Here is a 24,600-nt window from a genome sequence, read left to right as displayed (position 1 = left end):
GATAAGGAAAGACTTTCCAGCAGAGAGAAAAGCATGTGGGAAAGTCCAGAGGAAAGGTAGCAGTCAGCCTCTTTTATAGCATTAACTAAAGCAAGACCTGTGGGCTGACACCCATCCATCACCTGAACAAACCTACCTTCTCAACTCCTTCTCAACTGGAAGACTGAGTTCCAGATTCTGGGGAAGAGCAGGGCGTTCTCACCTGGATAATCATTAGCCAGGTGATGTCAGAATTGATAGGAGCATGCAAATAAGTTGACAGTCATGTCAGAGACTCAGCCTTCCTGGGTGCAGGTTGGAGACCCTGTCTTCCCCTGTCATCAAGTTCACAGTTAACATTACTCAGGACCTTCACAATCTGCAAGATGTCCTCACAGGCATGCTCTCCACTGCTAAGTGTGGGCCTTAACTGGCATCTGCGTTTTACTCCGGGGCCTCCATGTCCCTCACAGGTCCCAGCTGTCACCCAGTATCTTTGGTTTCTGAAGCCTCCTTTGCCCTAGAAGTCCCACCTTTCATGCCCCCATGTTTTTGCTCAATGCCACTTTTCCACACTGAATCAACCAGTGAACTTTCACTGGGTGCCCAAATTGAAACACACCATATAACAGCTTGTGCTGAGCAAGGCAAAAGGGTCAGCTGTGTATGTCTGGCTTGGAGCTGGTGGGGGTGGTAGCAGAGGAAGGGGGGGAGGTGAGATTGAAAAGCTGGACTTTGCTACTTGGAGGCTTTTTTTTTTAAACTTTTTACTTTGAAATAATTAGAGATTCACAGGAGGTTACAAATAGTACAGAGAAGTCTCTAGCACCCTTCGCCCAGTTTTCCCCCGGGTTTCATCTTAACTATAGTGCAATCTCAAAACCAAGAAGTTGACACCAGTGCACTGTGTGTGTGCGCGCTTCTGTGCCATTTTATCACAGGTGTAGATCAGCATAACCACCGCTGCAATCAAGATATAGAACTGCTCCAGCACCTTTCTCCGTTTACAGCAGTAATTGTGAATTTGTCTGGTTCGCTTTTCAGGTTTTTCCATTGTTGCTTCACATTTTTTTGCAAGTCTTTTGTTTGGAGCATACACATTAGGATTTTTTTAATCTCTTCCTGCTGGATAGACCCTTTTATCGTTATATAATATCCCTGTCTGTCCAAAGTAATGCTTTGCTCTGAAGTCTACTTAATTTGAAATTAATATAGCCACTCCTGCTTTCTTTGATCAGAGTTTGTATGATATATCTTTCTCCATCCTTTTACTTTCAGCCTACCTATATTCTTATATTTGAAGTGAGGTTTTCTTTTTTCTTTTTTCTTTTTTCACATTTTAAACTTTTTATTTGCATATTTAAAAATTGTGCATTCCAGTAATTAAAATCATACAAAGAAAAAAATGGCACTCTGATTAAACTGCATTGTACAGCCTGCCAGATACCTTGGACCAACTTAGTTTTTACTGGTCGTCCCACCCAGCTTCTTCTTTCACCAGCATACAAGTTATTTTCCTTCCCTGCCAGCCAGACAGGCAGATGGAAAGGAGGCTTGGCGTTCCTGGTCAGTAGTTCAGATTCTTTGATGTGAAAAGGGGCAGCACAGTCATTTAAACTTGATCCAACCTCTTTGCATCTTACAAAGTTAAACAGCTAAAAGAAGTAAAATAAGAAGGCAATGCTTGTGGAATGTACAGTGCATACTGGCGGCGCGCGCCTCACTACGGTTCGCCTGCTTGCTTCTCCTGTTCAATCGTTTCTTTTGAAGGCAGTGGATTTTTCTCTTGTGTTTCTGTCTTCTTCAATTTCGACTTATCGAATTTCTCAATCTCAGCCATATCAGGTTTGTCAGACATGGCTGCAGAGGAAGCGGAGTGAGGTGCGTGTGCAAGTGAAGTCCGGCCCGCTCAGTGGCCGCCGCCGAATGCCTGAAGTGAGGTTTTCTAAACAGCTTATAGTTGGGTCCTGTTTTTATAATCCGCTCTGATCATCTCTTTTAATTGGCATATTTAGACCATTTACATTTAATGTAATTATTAATATGTTAGAGCTTAAGTGTGTCATTTTCATTTTAATTCTGTTCGATTTTTTTCTTTTTCTATTTTCCTGCCTTCCTTTGGGTTATGTGAACATCTTTTTACAATTCCATTTTGGTATATCTCTAGTGTTTCTGAGTGTTTCTCTTTACATAGCTTTTTCAGTGGTTGCTCTAGGTATTACATTATATACACGTAACATCACAGTCTACTGGTGGTGTCATTTTACCAAGTGTAGAAAACTTCCCTCCCTTTAAGTCCCTTTACCCTCCTCCCACTTATCATGTAATTGTCTTAACTATTTCCTCTACATAAATTTATAGAACCACATCAGACAGTGTTAAAATTTTTGCTTCAGCTATTGAATTTGGAAAATTAGAGAGAAGGAAAATGTATCATATTTATCCATTTTTAAAATTTGTTCCATTGGTCTTTCCTCTTTCCTGATGTTCCAAAATTCCTTCTTTTATTATTTCTTTTCTTTAGAGGATTTCCTTTAGCAATACATTTAGTATAAGTCTGGTGGCAACAAATTCTGTTAGTTTTCCTTCATCTGAAAATGTCTTGATTTCCCTTTCATTCCTGAAGGATATTTTCAGTATAGGATTCTGGGTTAACAGTTCTTTAAGCGCTTGAAAACTGTAATGCCACTTCGTTCTGGCTCCATGATTTCTGACGAGATATCTACTCTCATTCAAATTGTTTTCTTCTATGGGGTACCTGGTTGGCTCAGTTGGAAGAGCGTGCGACTCTTGATCTCAGGATCATGAGTTTGAGCCCATGTTGGGTGTGGAGATTACTAAAAATAAACTTCAAATTGTTTTCTTCCTATAGATCATTCTAACATCTCTGCCATCTTGGTGTTGGGCACTGTCTTTCCTCATTCAGGTTGTAATTTTCCTGGTTCTTGTTATGATGAGTGGTTGTCAGTAAAAACCCCACACATCTTTTTATTTAAATTCATTTAGCCACCATATAAAAACCCATATATTTTGAATATTATGAGACTCTAGATCTTATTTAATTAAACCTTCCATTTTATAGCTGGCTCCCCTTCTACCACGCTGGCAGGAGAAGGGAGGTACCACCTCATTACTGCCAGGTGGGGGGTAGATGGGTAGGTTCCCCACTTGGCCTTTGTTGTCCCCTGAAGGAAGATACTTATAGGTGGGAGCAGGAGTTCCACCCTGCCCTCCCCTCCAGGCTTCCACTGACCCCACCCTGGCTAGGAGGGGCCGCTCTTCAGGGAGCTCCACTGAAACCATGGCAAAGGCGGAGGCAGGGGGAGAGTTCTTTGGCAGGAGTTAAGCAGTTATCATCGAAACTTTTCTATCTTGCTAGGCTCCCCCTTTCTGGGTCCTCTGGCTACTGGGAGCAGGCTTTTGTTGAGAACTCACCATGATTTCATTCCTTGTGTCCTGAGGTCCCTAGGGGGCCTGACTTCTTCTCTCTACCTTCTCAGCTTTCTTATGTTTGTATTAAAAATAATGTCCATGGCTTTTAGTCATTCTTAGCAGGAGAACAGGGAAAAATACTTCTCCTCCACCCTTCCATAAGTGGAAGTTACTTGGAGCGTTTTAAAATACGTTTCAGATGCCAAAATGGAACAAAAGTTAAACAAAGCCAGAGTACCTGGGGGCAAATATTTTGACATCTTAGATGACACTGAAGGTAGTGGGGTGACATGGTGAAAGAGCATGAGCATGGGGCTGGAATGGCCTCAAAGGGAATACTAATTCGACCTTAGGCAAGCTGCTTTGGCTGTCAGAGGCTCAGTTTTCCTTCGGGAAAATAAAAAGCAAGTTCCTTCTTATGCAGGGGTGTCATGAGGAGTAAGTGAGATAAAGTAGGTCAAGTGCCTGGCATTGAGAATACATGCCATAAATAATTTCTTTACTTTTCTCCAACGGTTCCAACCTCATATCCTAATATCTCCTAAGTGAGTCGTCAGCTGTGGTTCAAACTGTTTGTAATTTTTCTGCAGCTGCTGCCAAGCTCCATGATGTTGGACCAAGACGCTTTCCCGAGCTGGGACTCAGTTTCCCCAACTTTATTTTTTAAAATTTATTTATTTGACACAGAGAGAGACTGCGGGAGAGCGGACACAAGCAGGGAGAGTGGGAAAGGGAGAAACAGGCTTCCCGCAGAGCAGGGAGCCTGATGTGGGGCTCGATCCCAGGACTCTGGGATCATGACCCGAGCTGAAGGCAGATGCCTAACGACTGAGCCACCTGGGCACCCCCAATTTCCCCAAGTTTAAAAAGAGAGGATTCATCTAGATCCCCTGTTACCCCATGGATGAATCACAGCAGTTTCTGGGAGCTTGTTCAAAATGCAGCATCCCAGGCCCCACCCCAGACCTCCTGGATGAGAACCTGCATTTGAACAAGACCCCCATCCATGTTTGGCACATTGAAGTTTAAGAAGCAGGGCTCTGGGTGACCTCCAAGGCTGCTCCCAGCTCTGACCTTATCTGTATTAGGCTCTCCCACCTCCACACCCCTGCTGGAAATGCTCTGACCTTTCCATCTGGCCACGGAGTGCTGACCATCATTGAAGGCGTAGCACCATCCCTCCCCACGCCTAAAGCTTTCTCTGACCACCCCAAACCTGAAGTCATCCTCAACACGCTTTAAACAGCCACTCTCTGGACCATTCCTTGGATGATTAATTACGTGCTTTGTGATAGTTTGCCTGTTCTTTTCTTGAGCCACTGTGTAAACCTTGTATCATATCTTCTTCTGAAACTTTCTACATCTTCTAGGATCCTGAGGTTGCAGACAGCTCCTGGAAAGCTCTCGGGGGACAGAGACCATGACTTACCATGTGCCTTTAGTGCTCACTAGCTGGTTCCCCACACACAAGAGATACTCAAACACACAATCATTTACACTGTGAGCATGTTCTTTTTTTTTTTTTTTTAAGATTTTTATTGATTTATTTGACAGAGAGAGACACAGCGAGAGAGGGAACACAAGCAGGGGGAGTGGGAGAGGGAGAAGGAGAAGCAGGCTTCCCGCCGAACAGGGAGCCCGATGCGGGGCTCGATCCCAGGACCCTGGGATCATGACCCGAGCCGAAGGCAGACGCTTAACCGACTGAGCCACCCAGGCGCCCCGACACTGTGAGCATGTTCTAAGCACGCCTTTCAAGACCCTACTTACGAGAAAATGTTATGATCAATATTTCAAAAGAGCATAAGTAAATCTGTATTTTCTGTTCCCTGCTTTTTCTTTTGCATGATGATACCCAGTGCTGGAGAGATGGTGTTGAAACACAGGTCTTTCACAAAACACAATGGCAACATGCAGCATATATGACACAAACAGAGGTTTCCAGAAGGCCCACTCTTGGGACTTTGCACTTCATCTTAAGCAAAAGGAAGGGTTTATTTGTATGAAGAGTCATGATACATAACTGCGAAAATGTGGACATAATCTAAACGCCAAACAATTAACTAGGGCACATCCATTTGATGGATGACCATGGAGCCATTTGAAATAATTAAGACGGCTGTATTCAAACAAAGAAAAAATGCGTATTCAATATTAGGTAAGAAAATAAAAACACAAAATAACATATGCTCCTGATTATAACTAATATACGTAAACAAGAACTTTTTGAAAAGGAACAAAAAACTAGAAATCACTCTTAAAATGGTAAAATTGGGTTTAATTTCCCATACTCATTTTTCCCCCAATTTTTCATTTTGCCAACTTTTCATTGGATTACAAAGAAAACTTTTAAGTGACGCTAAAAGTAGATTTGGAGATCACCCTGGGACGATGCACTTAGGAAGAGATCTAAGCCCATTTTCTTAGTAGGTTCCCCCATAATGTTGTTACGTGGGACCTGACAGTTATATGACATTTGAATTAATAACTAAGGTCTTGGTGCCAAGAAGTTCTCGGCAGCAAAGGAGGCCCCAAGGCTGGAAAGCACCATCTTGAACGAGAAGACATCCATTTATAATCTGTAGCTGCAAGCTGTCATTCATTCATCCCCAACCCCCACTAAAATGAGGCTTTATTTGCAGATTACCAGTGGGATGGAGGGCATTAAAGAGTGTGTTTAGCCCACATACCAACCCTATCTTTAGCACTTTGCTCATAGGGAGCCCCAGTTCACCTCCCTCCTGTGGTTGTAGGAGCAGTGAGGGGGGCCCAGTCACCCTCACTGGTGACCCATGGGTCCCCTGATCTGCAGTGACCCCCGCCTTCCATGACCCTTGACCAGTTCCTGAGCCTCCTCCATCTACCAAATGGGGATACTGCTACTTTCCTCAGAGGGAGAAATTAAATCCCATGGTCATGTTGAACATTCCTCAAACATGGCAATGATTCATACATGTTCTCATCTCAGATCTCAGTTATATCCTACCAGTGTTTTAAGGTAAAAATTACAGGGGTGCCTGGATGGCTTAGTCATTAAGCGTCTGCCTTTGGCTCAGGTCATGATCCCAGGGTCCTGGGATCGAGCCCCGCATCAGGCTCCCTGCTCCGTGGGAAGCCTGCTTCTTCCTCTCCCACTCCCCCTGCTTGTGTTCCCTCTCTCTCTCTGTCAAATAAATAAAATCTTTAAAAAAATTTACAGGGGCGCCTGGGTGGCTCAGTTGGTTAAGCGACTGCCTTCAGCTCAGGTCATGATCCTGGAGTCCCGGGATCGAGTCCCGCATCGGGCTCCCTGCTCGGCGGGGAGTCTGCTTCTCCCTCTGACCCTCTTCCCTCTCGGGCTCTCTGTCTCTCATTCTCTCTTTCTCAAATAAATAAAATAAAAAAAAATTTACAAAAATTTTAATCAATACCACTCATTGCTAGAATGAGAATGGACACTCTTGTACATTCCTAGTGGGAGTCTCTATTGATACAACCTTTGGAGAAGGCAATTTGGAAATACAATGTGTAACTGAAGCTTTACAAATGTGCATATAGCAGGTGGGAGGAGGGTGCCTGGCTGGCTCAGTTCGTTGAGTGTCAGACTCTTGATCTCAGCTCAGGTCAGGATCTCAGGATCGTGAGTTCAAGTCCCGTGTTGGGCTCCACACTGGGCATGGAGCCTACTTAAAAAAAAATGTGCATACCATTTGAGCCAGCAAATGCACTTCTGGGAATCTGTCAAAAGAAAATTAAGTAGAAGAGAAAATGTGTGTGTGCAGGGCTGCTCAACGCTTATAAATAATATAAGCAGAAAACTGGAAACAGCCTAAGTGTCCAACAGTAGGAGACTGTTTAAATTTTGGCACACACACACCTGCAGTGGACTCTTACGTAGTTAATCACGTGAAGGAATGGTCGTGGACGACTGAGCTATTTTAAGCCGGAATATTCACCATGTGATTGTGTTTTGAGAGGAAAGAATCTGTCTGTATATCTAAAATGTAGAGATACGTGGACCATATATATGATATCCGGTCTGAGAGAGTATCATTCATGGACCTTTCTTCACCGGGTACTTCCTGGGTATCCACGCTGTTGCAGGTGCCTGCAGTGAATTAACACGGCTCCTGCCCAGTGGGGAAGAGATAGCTATGTACACAGAGTGCCACGGAAAAGGGATCAATGGAAAGGTCCAGAAGATGAGCGGATGAAGGAGGACGACACTGTGCTCCAGGAGCTCCAGCTGGGGAGGACCCGTGTGTCCCAGAGGGTGTGATGGGGGTGGGGGCCCCCAGAGGGTAGTAGCATGCAAGAGAGCCCCAAGGGAGGATGCCCGCGGGGATGGCAGTAGCAAGAATAGTAGGAAGCCATGTGGGGACTCCCAGTGATGCCAGGCGCCGCACAAAACACCGGCTACGAACTCATTTAAACCTCACCGGGATCCTCGAGGTGTGTAGACACCCAACTGACCGCTAAAGAAAGTGAAGAAAGGAGCTTAAGAAACTTGTCCAAGGCCACCCAGCTGGAAAGGGAGAGAGCTGGGATTCAGTCTTTTTTTTTTTTTTTTTTTAGTGACTGGAAACCACACACAGTAATTTGTGTTCTGTGAGTCAGAAGTCCAGTATGTGTCCCGTCAGACTAAAATCAAGGTGTGGCCCATTGTGTGCCTTTCTGGAGACTCTGGAGGAGAATCTGCTGCCTCCTCATTCAGGGTGTCAGCAGAATTCAGCGCCTGTTATCACACTGAGGTCCCCCTTTTCATGCTGGCGGTAAAATGAGAGCAGATCCCAGCCTCTAGAAGCCACTGCGCTCCTTGGCTTACAGCCCCCTCCCTCGATCTTCAAAGTCAGCAGTGGAGTCCTCATGGCTTCTCTCTCTGACTTACCTTTTTACCTTTTCCAAACATCCTCCACTTTTTAAAAAATTATTATTATTATTTTTTAAAGATTTTATTTGTTTGACAGAGAGAGACACAGTGAGAGAGGGAACACAAGCAGGGGGAGTGGGAGAGGGAGAAGCAGGCTTCCCACCGAACAGGGAGCCCGATGGGGGCTCGATCCCAGGACCCCGGGACCATGACCTGAGCCGAAGGCAGACGCTTAACGACTGAGCCACCCAGGAACCCCTAAAAATTATTTTTTTAATTGCGGTAACATATACATGGCATAAAATTTACCTTTTTTTTTTTTTTTAAAGAGAGAGAGAGAGGGCACCTGGGTGGCTTAGTCGGTTAAGCGTCTGCCTTCGGCTCTGGTCGTGATCCCAGGGTCCTGGGATCGAGCCCCGCATCGGGCTCCCTGCTCAGCCGGAAGCCTGCTTCTCCCCTGCCTGCTGCTCCCCCTGCTTGTGCTCTCTCTCTCTCTCGCTCTCTTTCTGTCAAATAAATAAAAAATCTTAAAAAAAAAAAATAGCGCACACGTGTGTGTGAGCATGTGAGGGGAGGAGAGGGAGAGGGGCAAGAGAGAGAGGGAGAGAGAGAATCCAAAGCAGGCTCCATGCCCAGCATGAAGGCTGACATGGGGCTCAATCTCACAACCCTGAGATCATGACCCAAGCCGAAACCAAGAGTCAGACGCTCATCCGACTGAGCCCCCCAGGGGTCCCAGAATTTCCTTCCTTTTTAAGGCTGACTCCATGCCCTTGTGTGGATAGACCGCATTTTGTTGATCCATTCATCCATTGATTGGACACTTGGGTTGCTTGCACATTTGGGCTACTGTGAGTAACACTGTGAAGAACACGGGTGTACAAATATTTCTTCCAGACCTTCCTTTTTTTCACCCTTTTGGATATGGACCCAGAAATGGAGTAGCTGGATCACATGGTAATTCATACCACGTTCCATAGTAGCTACACCATTTTACATTTGGAAGCCAGGCAATCTTAACCCACAGCCTGCACCCTTAATCCTGTGCTGTCTGACCCAGGGTGTTCTGGGTTCAAGGACCCGGGGATCAAGCCTCAGAGGCAGAATGAGCACCTGTGTTTGGAGAGCAGGGAGGAGGCCATCCTGGCTGGTGTGGAAGCCCCAGAGGTGCACTAGGCTGACATTTAGACTTGAGGTTGAAGAAACAGGAAGCCACTGAAGGCTTTGAGAAAAGGAGGGAGGGTGAAGACAGGGCTTCACTGGAAGGTTCTCGTGGTGGCATGTGGCCTGGCTTGGATTGAGAGGGTCCAAAACTGGCATGAAACACACCCCGAAGCTCATGGTTCCCTGCGAGGAGCTGGATTATTCCCTCTTTATGCATTCATTCGTTCATCCAACAACCCACTGATGCAAAATCCAACGCCACATCCTGGGGCTGCTGGGGCTGGGGCTACAGACAGGAACCGACCTGGGCCTCACAGCCCAGCAAGAAGACAGACACAGCAGCCCACTGCCCCCAGCAACATATGAAGAAGATGCTTTGGGAATTCAGGTGTGTGGCCCGGCACAGACCATCAGTATTTGTAACTGACATGTAAGGAAGGAAAAACACCACAGCCCAGGGCACTGGTCACCTCGCAGTCAGAATCCCAGCTCCCCCCAGAGCACAGGTCACTCTCGCCCACAAGTGTATCACGCTGGCTGTAAATTCAAATTAAGACAGAATTTTCAGAGCTTGGTTTATATCTTCAGGAACAAAGCCGAGCCAAGGAACTGAGGCCCATTTGCGTTTTCTGCCGAGGTTTCCTAATTTTTAGAGTTATTTCCCCCCTAGAGTCCAATGAAAATAAAATCACTCACTTTGAAGCAAAAACTGTTCCACCACGCAGAAGAAAGTTGCTGCCTGTTCTAATGGACACCCAGAGCCATGTGCTACTCAGCTTCTTGGAGGCAGCTGAACTGCAGATGTGGTGCAGGGCTGGCCGGGCTCAGCTCCCAGCCAGCCCTCTTGGGGACATCTGCTACAGGGGACGTTTCCTCTAGAAGCCACACTGCCCTGGGCCTCTTCTGCTCCTCTCCGTGCCCCATCTGCAGCAGCGACCCCCCCGCCAAGCCCAGCCTCCATGCCCACGCAGGCTCCTTCTGCTGTCTGCCCACCTTAGTGGGGACGGGACCAGGACCCAGCGAACACCTGCTGTGAGCTTGTCCTTGGCCAGCAGTCTGCCCAGCAGCCACACGGGTCCAGGACTGGTGTGGAGGTTTCTGGGGGGGGTGGGAGAGGGGGTGTAACCAGCCTCAGCAGGGAAGGGGCGGCAAGGAAGGGGAATGCCAGACCCGCAAATCTCCTATGGCCCTCAATGCCTGGACGCCTTCCTCCTCTTGGCCATTCAGCTCCACCAGCCTCTGCTGGTTCTCAGCCTGCCTCTCCCTTCATCAAAGAACCAGAAGCAATGGGTGGAGGGCAGCTCTCAGCCTCCTGACACTCTCCTGTCCTTCCCCACTTCGTCCTGCCTCTTCGGGACCCCCACACCATACTCTGGTCTGGCTCCACTGCTCAGCTGTCAGGCACACTCACTGCTCCTTCCTCTTGAGCACCTCCCAGCACCCCGTGCCCCTTCCAGGTGCTGCCCACTCCGCCTAATCGCTTCCTTTCCTCCCCACCTCCCACCCGTTCCTCAGTCAGCTCTCCCAGAAACAACACGTACCAGGTTTTATGTCCAAATCCAGTTTGAGCATTCGCTGTCACCTCCCCCTGGTAACCGGCTCACCCAGGGCCTCCATTCCATGGCTGGCCTTCCTCCCCAGTCTGCTCCATCTGCTGCCTCCTCTGTGGGCCCCTTTTCAGCACCCTTCTGGTAACCAGGGTCCCCTTCCTCTTGTGGGTTCTTCAGGATCTCACTTCCTCCCCGGCTTCGGTCGCTGTCCATCCTGAGCCTCAGAACCAAATTCCCAGCCGCATCCTGGGCACCTCCACCATGAAGTCTCCCCCTGGCTGATCCCCACTCTACCCAACCTGCTCCTCATGGGTCCTCAGCAACCCCAGAGACCTCCCATGCCCTCCCCGCCCTCCCCTCCCATAGCTAATGAAACCCAAGCCCCAAGCAATGCCGCTCCTGAACACCTGTATTCAAGAATCATTTACTCCCTACTCCCCTCACCCCAGACTGCTGAGCAGGCTGCTAATGCACCCCAGCCCCTGCCTGAGGTCAGGCCCCTCAAATCCATCCTCATCCAACTCAAATGCCCACATGCTCAGTGCACGCCTGGGCCGAAAACTCCCCATTAACTTCCTGGCTCTTAGGATAAGTTCAGACTCCTGACCATGTTGTAGCAGGACGAAATGATCTAAATGTCCATGGACCCTCTTTCCAGGCTTGTGCTTGGCCTTCCTGCCCTTCTCCCGCTAACCCCTGGGCCCCCCTCCTCCCCACCACACTCACGGACAAACTCTACTTTTTAACCATCCTGAACCAACTCTCAGTTTCTGGAACGCTCACGTGCTCTCTCACTGTCCACGTGCTGTCTTCTCGGCCTGGGGAAGACTTTCATCTATCTTCCCAATTCCTACTTACCCTCAGCTTAGGTGCCACGTCCCTTTGGCAGCATCCCGACTCCTCCGGCCCGGATGGGGTGTCCCTCCCAACCACTCCCCCAGACTCTCCAGATACTCCATGAGGGCAGGGACTGTGCCTACCTGGCCCACCAGGTCTCCCTGCATATCACGCTTGTCCGGATGCTAAATAATCGCAGTTACATACAAGAATGCGGATGTGTGATGTGCCGTGTGCTGGCAATAACTGGCACGCGGGGCCTCCCTGAATACAAAGCTAAACCATCCCGGGCTGTGTGCATGGAAAGTGTCTGTTATGGACAGAGGAGCCTCTGGGCAGGGCTCCAGTGGGCGTGCACCCTCGTCAAAGCTCAGGATGGAAGGAGGCCGTGATGGGCTGTGGCTGGACCCTGGGCCAGGACCCAGCTGGGACTGAGACTCTAGTGGGTGGAGAACCTCAGCAACCGTACCCTGCCCCCAACTATCCATCCATCCCCACAGCCAAGAAGCAGCCGAAGCGTCCAGCATGCATGGCTAGATGTAGCCGCCATATATGCCTTAGTCCAGTATCATATCCCCAAGAGTTCGAATGGTCCCTGGCAAATGGGTGCTTAATAGAGAGTTGTTGTAGGGGTGCATGAATGGATAAAAGCAATCCTGTGGCCCTGACGGGTGGGAGAGGAGTGCATAGGTCCAACAACCCAACATCAAAGACACAACAGGAAGGGTCAGAATGCTCCCCAAGGCCCGTCTAGACAAAAAGGACAAAGAGCCCCACGTGGCCACCACCAAGCAGCACGATGGAAGGACACTGCTGAGCGGTTCACCTCAACTAAAAGGAGAGTGTGTTCAGTGCAGCACCCATGCTACCGACAAGGCCCCGACTCGCTCTCTCCTGATTCAGACTTTCAGCAAGGGCAGCCCCCATGCTGGGACAGCATGCTGCAGTCTGCAGACCTTTTTCAGCTCCTTTATCATCTTCGCCCCCCCTCCCATCCCCCACAGTCACTATGTAGATGAGGAAACTGGGAGTTCCGGGGCAGAATGGGTCAGAACAAAGCCCAGGCCTCACACTGGGTGGGTGGATGGATGGATAGATGGATGAGTGGATGATGGATGGATGGATGCATGCATGCATGCATGGATAGAGGGATGGATGGACATATGGGTGAATGGATGGACAGATAGACGGATGGATGGACCGATGGATGAGTGGATGGATGCAGACATGGATTCATGGACAGCTGGATGGATGTCAGATGTTCAGATGGATCGCTGGAAGTCAGATGGACAGCTGGATGGTCAGAAGGAAGAGAGAGAGGGAAAGGGAGGGAATGAATGTGTGACCAACAAGGTTGGACAGTCCCCGACTTTGCTGCCAGAGCAGAAGACTCAGTGGAGGTAGCTGGTCACTGTTTCCCCAATTGCAAAGCTGACAGATCTCTCATTACTCATAGGCCTCTTCCAAACCCCCCAACACCTCCCTAAGAGCTGGCACCCCTGACTCCCCCATACTCTCCCTCATCACTGAAGAGTTGATATCTGATATACTAAGGACAAAGGACAAAATCTGGGTCATTTTGGACCATAGCTCAAAGCCCTGTTGATGTACTTGGGAAGAAGGAATCTGTGACAGACACACCTCTAAATGTGACAAAGCAGCATGAACCAGTTTGTCTCCATGATTAATGAGAACAGACAGAATGGGAACACGTGGATCTGGGAATTAAGTGGACCAGGATTCAAAGCTCAGCTCAGCCCCATACTCAGCTATGTGACCTTGAGCAAGTCCCTCATGCTCTCTGAGATTCAGGGTTTCCATCTGCAAAAGGGGATGATGATACCTACTGCATACCATGTTTGTGAGAAGTAAATAAGATGATACTGTGTGCACAGGGCTAGCACGGAACCCGGTTTATGGCAGACAGTCAATAAACGTTAGCTCCATGTCATGCTATCTAACTGAACAGGCAGTATTATGAAATGACTTGACAGGAATGAAGTGTTAAGATTCAATTTACTCCACCCAACTATTCAAGACCAAAATCTAAGAATGAGGAGGTTCAAATGTCCGTCAATGGAACAGATGTACAAAGTGTGGGATGTACCTACAATGGAATATTATTGTCATGAAAAATGTTTCATACTCAAATGTGCTAAGTAAAAAAAAAACAAAAAAAAAAGGCCACATATTGTAAGATTTGGTTGATATGAAATACCTAGACTAGGCAAATTCATAGGGACCCAAAGTAGATTGGAGGTCACCAGGGGCTGGAGGGTGGGAGAAAAGGGTTACAAAGTTTCTATTTTGGCTGCGGAAAAAGTTTTGGGAGTGGAGTAGACGTTGGAAACAGTTGCACAACGTTGTAAATATAATTGATGCCACTGAATCATACACTTAAAAATTGGTTACGACAGAAAATAGACTTTACCACAATAAAAGAATTTTTTTTAAAAATGGGAGGTCTGAGCAAAGTAACAATTCTCCTAGTCAGCCTAAAAAGGGAGAGCACTACACGACTTTGTGTTGTATAAACATTAAAAACATTTAAAGTTAACTAGATGAAGGTGTCTTTTTGCCCTTTGAGACCTGCAATGTGTTTTCGGTTTACGAAATGAAATTTGGAAACATGACCTGGATGTTTTGCTTTCTGTAATTTGGGGGCAGGAGAGAGGAGAACGAGAAACACAAACCAGGCAAGTGACTTCTTCTGGAAGACAACCAACCATGGAACAGGATTTTTCCCCTCTCAAATTAAGCCCCATGGATTCAGCCCACATGAATTCCAGTCAGAACCTATTTTAATGGGGACAACAGTCTGGTCCCCTGGGACCGGGAAAGGCCTCCCCACCTGCCCCATGCAGCCAGGAGATGGTCTGCACACGGCACAGACCCTAACCCAAGCTGTTCAGTGAGGGACACCAGGGCCACCCACAGCCACCCTTAGCCCAGGAGCTGTGTCCACACATCTTTTGAGAGAGAATGCACCCAAGGGTAGGCGATGAACTTATATGTGAGGGCAAGGGGGCAGTGCTGGAGGGCAGGATGGGGGTGGGGGCTGCCTGTCATCCTCAGGCAGTCTGCCGACATGTGCCAACAACCACAAATCATCATTGAGGCAGGCACCAAGCACTCATCACGGGCACTGCCCAGGGATCAGAGGAAGCTTAGAGACACTGCTCATCACTTCCGCCAAAGGGCATGCTTTCTCTTATTTGCAGCCCGCCCCCCCCACTGTCTGGGAAGGAAGGTCCGTCTTGAACCCTTAGACACCAAGCATGGGTGTCACGGTATAGCTCTGGCACAGAGACAGTTCTAGTAAGGGGCTGTGCACCCCCTGCCCTATAGTCTCTGTCTCCAGCACAGCCTCCAATCCGGCGCAGAAGTGAACTTGAAAAAACTCCATGATGTGGACACGTTCCAAGTGATCCATGTGGCCCCAGACCTCAAGATGTGTCACTGGAAGGGCCGGGCAAGAGCAGCTCCAAAGCCCTGTTCCTGCTTAACCACGGACAGAAATGTGCATCCTCTGTGTCCATGGAAGCACTCGGGTGGGTGCTTTGTATCATTTTCTTTCATTCACTGCCATGCTTTATCGGCACGTGTGATTATTTCCATCACCAAACCAGCAGCGCGTGTGAAATCCGAACCAACGTACCCAGAAAAAAAAACGAAATGAGATCTTGAACGATGAACAACGGGCAGGAAACTCTTCTCAATGTGGTCAACACACATTCCAGATCCTGACGTCCCTGAGACGGGGCCACAACACGACACGGGGCTCTTTCTGAGGGGGGGACAAGTTCTGGTACAGGGACCATGAACACGGCTTTCGCTGAACTGTCTTAGTGACGTCCTGAGAACTTCGAGGTCCTGGCTAGGGCAGCTCATTTAAGACCTCTAAGAAGGACCTCTAAAATGCAAACACCCATGGGAATGAGCATCAGTAGGGCACTCTATCAGCCAGGATTTTTTATCTCCCAAGGTCAGAACCGGGTCGCATTAACTTAAAAGGCAAAGAGAATGCATTGTCTCCCTTGACTGACAAATCCAGGCAGATTCGAGTACCGCTAGATCCAGGTGCTCCGATGACATCACCATCACCATTAGGACTCTCCTTCCCCACCTCTCAGCTCTGGTTTCTGTGTCAGATTCATTCGCAGCAGAAGGGAGGAGGGCCAGCCATACTATGGGCCCCAGCTGCTCTGGGATTACATTATACCAGCTTTGTAGCCTTAGTGGAAAGAGACCCTCTCTATTTTAAAAGTCCCAAGAAGGTACACCTGGGTGGCTCAGTGGGTTAAGCGTCTGCCTTCGGCTCAGGTCATGATCCCAGAGTCCTGGGATTGAGTCCCGCAGGCTCCCTGCTCAGCGGGGAGCCTGCTTCTCCCTCTGCCTCTGCCCCTCCCCCATGCTTGTGCTCTCTCCCTCTCTCTCTCAAATAAATAAATATTAAAAAAAAAAAAAAAGTCCCAAGAAAAGCCTGGTATCTGCCTTTTTGGGGGCAGACCGGGTCTTGTGCTTATCACTAGATTCTAGTGGGGTCAGCCCACCCTAAGCCATAGCCTTGGAACAGGGAAAAGGGGTGCTGTCACCAAAGGACGGGGGACAGACGCAGTGTTGTCCAGCACAGGCAGACATTCTGCTCATGGCCGGGCCCTGACCTGACCAGCTCCTGGCCCTTGCCAGCCTCCTCTTCTCTGCCGGATGGGGCCAGCTGACCACCCCCTGCTGATTCTTCCGCAGCTCTGGCCCAGCTTCTAGACCCGCCTGGCCTAAGGCAGGCAGGCCATGCTGGCTCTTGCCCCGATGTCTACGCTGAGGGCTCTCCAACACCATAAAACAGGATTTTCTTTTTTCATAGAGTTCCCTGTCTAGAGTCCTACATGCCAAGTAGGACTGATTCACTCTGGCTGATTCACTCAGTGACTGATTGACTCACTGACTGATTCACTCACTCATTTCCCAGCTGTTCATGAGCCCCATGCTCAGCTTCCGTACGTGCTCCTGTTCAATCCACATAGTTCTTTAAGGTAAGTGCTCCTCTCCCTGTTGCAAAGACAAAGAGATTCAGGCACCAAGAGGTTGAATGACGTGGCTAAGCTCACACGGCGAGTGAGGACAGGCTACAACAGTGGTGCAAACCCCAAGACCCTGGGGCTTTGCCTAATAAAACCCGTGCAAAGGGGAAAAAGATGATGGGTCCAGAACTCACAAGAAAAGCTTCGCTGATATAGAAGAAGACCCCACAGTACACGTGGGGCAAAAGCCCAAATGCGTGAAAAGCTGAAGATGGTAACAGCCTGAGGTAACAGACAGACACAGCCTGGACAGGCTGAAAGAAGCTGAGGGTCCAGGGAGTTCTGGGGAGGAAGAATGCAGAGAGGGCTGGAGTAATCAGAGGTGGTTTCCTGAAGGAGGTGAGTGTGGGAGGACCTTGAAAGTGGAATGCCCCTGTGGGATGCTTCTGGGCCTGCGTGGCTGTTAGGATGTGGGCCTGGAGCAGGCAGGGGCTGTCACCACTGCTCCCAGAGGAAGACCCCACCTCCGAATGAAGCCGACATAAGTACACAGAGCTGGGAGGATGCCAAGGCGTGCTGGTGGAGGCGTGGAGCCGCTGGGGGGCAGTGAGGGGCCAGCGGGTGAGTGCGCCATGGGGTCCTGCCATGCCTGAGCTTGGGGGCCAGGGATACGGAGGCGGAGCAGGCTGGCCTCAAAGGGCTGGAACCCCGAAATGGGGGTTCAGACTCAGAGCTGCTGTTCCCTCAGCCATGTGGCTCTGCTGCCCAGATGTCAGGGTCGAAAAATGGCAGTTTGGGGGGGTTCAGGAATGATTCCATCATGCTGCTCCTTGGCCTCCAATTTATTACACCGAACAATGTGTGAAACTGTTCCTATCTCTACTTATCCTCCAGCTGCTGCCGTCGAGAAAGATGGCCTCATTTGCTCAGTCTGCGGGGCGCTGTGGTAGGGGAGACTGCTCAGCCATTCGGAGCCAGGCAGGGGAGAGGGGGGCTAGGCCCAGAAGCTAAGCGCCCCTCAGAGGGCATGTGGTGTAGGAAGGGGTCAAAAAGCCGAACTGGAAAAGGTGGGGTGACATTCCCCAGAGGGGCACCCCAAAGGGGTATGGACAGGCAGGGCCTGGGGATGGGGGATGGCAGGCGAGCTATGCAGGGAGCGGGTGCTCGGCAGCAAAGGCCAGTGGCTCTGGGGCTGGTCTGAGTCCAATCTCATTCAGCCCAAGGTCGGTGAAGGAGCAGGGCAGCATCCATCGTGAGGAGAAAGCTATCTTAATGTTTTCAGGAACACCAATCCCTCACAGCCTCCTGACGGCCAATACCAGGAGCCCTGGCCTTTCCCACTTTTCCATCTGTCTGTCTGGAGAGAAGCAGCTAACCCCCTCGCCTCCCATGCCTGGTCATCTGCCAGCAGTGACAGGCCCCTTGGGCACACACCTCAGCCCCGTGGGAATGGCTCCTACTTGGGGTCTATTTCCAGGAGGCAGCTGGCCCGGATGGTTGCTGGATCACAATCTCGTTCCAGGCACATCCCTGGGTACACACTGTCCTCGTTACTGTGCCCAGCTGGGGTGGAGGTGCCTGCCCCACCGAGAGCTGGGACAACTGTGTCAGCCTCTGAGGTCTCCCCTGGGACCCAGCTACAAGCTGCTGCTCAGGGCCCCCGCTCGGCCCCCCTCCCCGAGGTGGTGTGGATACAGAGGGCTCCCCACACCTCTTCGCTACAAATGGCTAAAGGCGGCTCGGCCCAGCCAAATGCAACCTCTCCTTCCTTGGATAAACAGTCTGAAATGGCAGGTGACAAAATGAACCGTTTCCGGCATTTCTTGGACATTAAATAGCTATGCACACCTGTGTGTGTGCACGCACATACCAAGGACTTAAGTATAAATGGATCAGAAACACCTAGATACTTTTCTTAAAATACAAGTGAATTTAGGGGCGCCTGGGTGGCTCAGGTGGTTAAACATCTGCCTTCAGCTCAGGTCATGATTCTGGGGTCCTGGGATCGAGCCCTGCATCGGGCTCCCTGCTCAGCGGGGAGTCTGCTTCTCCCTCTCCCTCAGCCCCTCCCTCCCCCGCTCATGCTCTCTCTCTCAAAGAAATAAATCAAATCTTAAAAAAAAAAAAAATACAAGTAAATTCTAAATTCAAGCAGAAAAGCTGAACCCACATGTGGAGTCTAGGCAAACACCCAGCTTTTGGCTAAGACATCTGGCTCTCTCTAAGTGCAAAGCAGATCCTGTCTGGCATCCACATCCAATGGTCACTCACCCCAAGTGCACTAATTTGCAGCTCTGGGCCTTCTTCTATCTCCTATTCTAGCCCTTGGCTCGCTTGCCTCCTAAGACCCTTGTCCCTTACTAGCAACAAGTCCTGGCTTAAATATTAGCCCTTTAACGAATTCTTTCTCGACTCAGCCCATTCACCATTATTCACTCAGCCCTAATTGATTTAACCTACTCCCTGTGGAGGATTATCTGTTGAGTCTGACTATTGAGTCTCTACTCCTTCCCTGACCATCCCCACCCCCCGCCCTTCTGACAATAATAGCATCATTTCTCCCCCTTCCCTACCCCACCCCAGTTCACGGGTTGGGTGAGACCAAACCCCACCCCCTGCTCCAGCTACAAGAGTGGGCACACATCTCTGGCCTGGTGTTCTCCCCCACCCCCCTGCGACTAGACACAGTAATTGGTTCCAAGACCAACAAGCGGCTTGCATTCATTAAATGTGGGTCACTCCTAAGACGTTTGCGAAAATTAATGCAAAAGAGGTGCTCTCAATCCACCTGAGCCTGGAGTCGGTGGCAGCCCATCTTGCCACCACTTAGGGCATATTAGTCATCTTCGGCCGCATGACAACACGACCCAAAACATAATGTCCTAAAACATCAATGAATTGCTTCTCATGATTCTGTAGATTGACTGGGCTGCGAGGGGCAGTTTTGTTCCACGTGGTGACAGGTGAGGTCATTCGCGGGGCTGCGATTCAGTGGAGAGCTTGTTCAAGTGGCTGGGATGTCTGTGACAGCCTCCCCTCCACGGTCTCTCTCCATGTGGCCTTCTGGGCTTCGGTCATCTAACCTTGAGCTGCTTCCTAGCTGGGTGGCTGGGTTCTATGAAGGGAGTTCCACCAGCACAAGCCCCAGCATACAAGTGGCTTTCCTACTGTACACGGACCACACTTGCTAATGTCCAATTGCCCAAAGCAATCTGCACAGCCAAGCTCAGAATCAATGTGGGAGGGGGCTATGCACGGCATGAATATCAGTTTCTGTCACTGACCAAGACAGTGGTCAGCACTGTCTCTATGCTGAGACCAGTGTAGACACTGACACAGGCTGAAATCAGACGTGGCTGACTCGGCTAGGTGGTAGTATTCCTGGTTGTCTGCCTCCCCAAGAGAACTACAAATTCCCAATGGATGGGGCCAGACCTTGGGCCTGATTTTTAACTTATTTTATTTATTTTTTTTTTTAAAGATTTTTTATTTATTTATTTGACAGAGACACAGCGAGAGAGGGAACACAAGCAGGGGGAGTGGGAGAGGGAGAAGCAGGCTCCCCGCAGAGCAAGGAGCCCGACGTGGGACTCGATCCCAGGACCCCGGGATCATGACCTGAGCTGAAGGCAGTCGCTTAACCAACTGAGCCACCCAGGCGCCCTGATTTTTAACTTATTATGCCCAGCACAGTGCTAGGCACATAAGGAATGGTCCGTAAAAGCTCATTGATGAACTCACCTTAGAACCCATTGACCACATTGTGGGGAAGTCAAGCGGCCACACGGAAATCCAGATGCAGCTCCAGCTGAGGTCCCAGGGAACGCCCCCATCCCCTGCCAGACATAGTGTGAGCCTTCAAATGATCCCAGCCTCCCAGCTGAGACCACCTGTCCTCACCAAGCCCTCCCCATATTGCGGATTCATAAGCAAAATAAACATCTTAAGCGACAAAATTTGGGGGGTAGTTTGTAACCCAGCAATAGATGTGGAACCTGGAACCAGAAGGAAGGGAATTTTGAGATAATAGAGTGCAATTTGGCCATTTGACAGATGGGGAAAAGTCCAGAAGATGGAAGCGATTTGCCCCATGGTGGCCCAGGGAAGGACATGAACTCCTATGTCTTGATTGTAAGTCTAACACTCTTTGTATCGCCTACCTGGGGCTGATGCAACACTAGTTCCGACCCCATTCTCCCTGACCTCTCAGTGAAGATAAAAGTCTGCAGCAAAGGATGGAGGGATGAAAAGAAAAGGAGCCAGGTTCCGGAAACATCCTTGAGTAGCCACACCAGCCCTGGGCTGCCCACCTCCGGAATTAGCAAGCAAGGAAAGTAAATTCCTGCGAGTTTAAGTTAGGGTTTCTGTTATCTGCAGCCAAATGCATGCCTAACTGATACACTGGCTTTTCAGGCTGTGCATGCTCACGGGGGTGCAGCGTGTGGCCGCACTGGAGTAGGGGCCTCCCCTGTTCTGGTTGTCAGTTTGTTTCGTCACCCCCTCTGAGGGCTGTGGCAGTCCCCTGAGCGGCTGGTGCTGGAGCTCAGTCACTGTAGGTGCTGAGAAAATCACCAGGCATCTTTGGTTCTTCATCAGCTAGAGCGAGCATTCAGGATGCTGGGGCCCGCCTGAGTCAGCTTCAAAGGCTGAGGATGGGCGAGGACCAGCTTGTTCTGAACATTCTGGCAATATGCAGGGCGGTGGGGCGCTCTCTCACCTTGCCCCTGGAGCTTCTCATGGTTTAGCTTGGTTACTTGGTTTTGGCAACAGCACCACAAAAAGTTGGAAACACCACGGTAGGAACTTTGAATCCAGTGCAGCCTGAAAAGCCAGTGTATCAGTTAGGCATGCATTTGGCTGCAGATAACAGAAACCCTAACTTAAACTCACAGGGATTTACTGGGTCCGTCCTCTGCTGACATGGGCGGGGTTTGCTCAGAGACACGCCCCCCTCCTTAGTCTCCCCCACCCCCACCCGCAGCTGAGCCCTGAGGTCAACCCTGTGCAGAAACCAAAGCTGACCGGGCGCTGACGGGAGGCTTTACGCCAGGCACATTTTTTCCTGAGTGTTTACCTGGCCATGATTTAGTATTATTCCTTTTAAAATAATCAGGTTTTCTTTAAAGATTTTATTTATTTGACAGAGCGAGAGAGCACAAGCAGAGGGAGTAGCAGAGGGCGACGGAGAAGCAGGCTCCTTGCTGAGCAGGGAGCCTGATGGGGGGCTTGATCCCAGGACCCTGGGATCATGACCTGAGCTGAAGGCAGATGCTTAACCATCTGAGCCACCCAGGTGCCCCTAAAATAATCAGGTTTTCAAGAGAAACTTCCATGGCCGTGTCTTGGGCAAGACCCCTGAGGATGGCTTAACTTTGGGGCTGCATCCATCTAAAAAGCAGGAGCACGGAAGAGGCCTTTTTAGGAGCAGCCTTGCAGAAATGAAACAGCAGGACTGTCCTTCCACCGAATGCGATGTGCCCTTGGCTAAAAGGGCCCCCAGCGTGCCTGGGACAGATTCCAACGGACCCCTGACAAGTCTAAGCTCCCAGAGCCGCAGCTGACAAAGGTGTCTGCACCTGTCACCTCAATTGAGTCATATGTTAGCCCCATATAAGTGACTGTCCCCATTTTACAGATGGGGAAACTGAGTCTTGAGGCACTGAAGGGATTTGTTCAAGGCCCCAGGCAAGTGAATGGGTACTATGGATTGAATGTTTATGTCCCCCGCCCCCAAAATGATTGCGTTCGAGCCCTAACCCCAATGTGATGATATTTGGAGTTGGGGCCTTTGGGAGGTGATTAGGTTTATGTGAGGTCATCAGCATGATAGGATTAGTGCCCTTAGAGGCAGAGGAAGAGACCAGAACTCCCTCTCCCTCCACAGCCTTGCTGTGTGCTCACAGGTTAGAGAAAGAGTTCATCTCTCTTTTCCTCATAACCATTTTTAAGTGTGCAGCTCAGTGGCCTGAAGTCCATTCACACGGCTGTGCAACCATTATCATCCGAACTGAAACCCTGTCCCCATCAGTCACCTGCCCGTCCTCCCTTCTCCCAGCCCCTGGCAGCCACCAGTCTACTCTCTGTCTCTGTGAACTTGACTCCTCTAAGTGTGCTGTACACATGGAATCAGTCTTTATCCTGTTGTGATTGGCTTACTTCACTCCACACAGAGTCCTCGAGGTTCATCCATGTGGTATCGAGTGTCAGAATGTCCTTTCTTTTTGAGGCTGAAATACATGTACATAGTTGAGCCCTGAACAGCATGGGCATTAGGGGCACCAACCCCTGTGCACTCAAAAACCTGCGTGTAACTTCTAACTCCCCAAAAGCTTAACAACTAATAGCCTGCTGTTGACCGGAAGCCTTACCGATAATGAAGTCAATGAACACATATTTTGTAAGTTAAATTGTATTATATATCATATTAATTTTAGGGGGGAGGGGCAGAGGGAGAGGGAGAGAGAGAATCCCAAGCAGACTCCCCACTGAGCATGAAGCCCCACGTGGGGCTCGATCTCACGACCCCGAGATCATGACCTGAGCTGAAATCAAGAGTTGGATGCTTCATCGACTGAGCCACCCAGGCTTCTTACAATAAAGTGAGAGAAAAGAAAATGTGATGAAGAGAATCATAAGAAAGAGAAAATGTATTTTCAGTGCTCTGCTGCAGATCAATGGCCCTGCACGGTCCAAACCATTTTGTTCAAGGGTCCACTGCACATTTGTGTATCCATCCGTCTGATTGACCATTTATCATCATCATTAGCGCAGAGGACCTGAAATGGGAGCTCTTCCTCCCTTCCCACCACCGCATCCCAAATGGCTTTGTCACTTCTCAGCCTGTGGCCTTGGTCTAGCAGCTGCACTTCTCAGAACAATTTGTCCAGAAACACATGAGCAAGGAGGCGCACCACCCGACCTGTGAGGGAGGGCCAGCCATGTTTTTCATCCTGACTTCCAGCTCATCAGGGGCCAGGGCTTTGGGTAAATCCAATAAAATGATGCAGCAGAAAATAAAATTTTTAAAACCAAAAACATGAAAGTCCTCGCCCGTGTTTTTTATTATTAGATTCAACAGACATAAAATTACCACTTCAATTGCTATAAAGGTTTCCAAATTCTCTCAGTTTCTATCCTAATCTTGTTACAGGCCTATAGCAAACGGTTCCTAGGCCAGCACCCACTGGCAAGCGGTGTTTTGAGTAGCAGGGCCTGGAGCACAGTTCAACAGCAAGAATGCAAACATCGTAAAGGCACATCCATAACGCAGTTGTTAAATACTCTTTGGTATATGTGTGTTATGGTTTTGCAATAAAAAATAATGAAGCCTGTGAGTCAGCAATTCCACTCCTGAGTATATAGCCTAGAGAAATGGAAACACATGATCACACAAAAACGTGTACGCAAATGTTCGTGGCAGCTCTATCCACTATAGTCAGATAGCGGAAACCCGGATGTCTATTAATGGGTGAAGGGATGTACAGTATGTGGTATATCCACGCGATGGAGTATTATTCGGCCTTAAATGGGAATGGCGTATGGTGCACGCCACATGAAGGTGAACCTGGAAAACATTATGCTAAATACAAGAGGCCAGACACAAAAGGCCACATCATTAGGATTCCATTTATAGGAAATGCCCAGAAGAGGCAAAAGAGAGAGAGACAAAAAATAGATGAGCATCAAGCAGGGGGAGCGGCAGGCAGAGAGAGAGGGAGAAGCAGGCTCACTGAGCAGGGAGCCCAATGTGGGGCTCGATCCCAGGACC

General features: G+C 49.3%; 2 protein-coding genes across 2 annotated transcripts in view; both read right to left on the bottom strand.

The window, feature by feature from the left end:
* The window catches only part of COL23A1 (collagen type XXIII alpha 1 chain), a 308,363-nt gene that overhangs the window by 248,306 nt on the left and 35,457 nt on the right, over positions 1-24,600 (bottom strand). The window lies entirely within an intron of this gene.
* LOC118016517 (thymosin beta-4-like) lies at positions 1,547-1,872 on the bottom strand. The gene has a single exon (XM_035013905.1). It carries the CDS (start codon positions 1,835-1,837, stop codon positions 1,703-1,705), a length of 135 nt encoding a protein of 44 aa, XP_034869796.1. The 5' UTR covers positions 1,838-1,872; the 3' UTR covers positions 1,547-1,702.

The sequence above is a fragment of the Mirounga leonina genome, unplaced genomic scaffold (assembly GCF_011800145.1).
Source record: "Mirounga leonina isolate KUSES-001 unplaced genomic scaffold, KU_Mleo_1.0 Mir_168, whole genome shotgun sequence".
Lineage (NCBI taxonomy): Eukaryota > Metazoa > Chordata > Mammalia > Carnivora > Phocidae > Mirounga > Mirounga leonina.
Note: the sequence above shows the minus strand (reverse complement) of the source record. Positions and strands in the feature narration are given on the sequence as shown.

What these genes read in the sequence shown, in the direction of transcription:
- LOC118016517 (XM_035013905.1), bottom strand. Translation starts at nt 1,837, where the DNA reads ATGTCTGACAAACCTGATATGGCTGAGATTGAGAAATTCGATAAGTCG.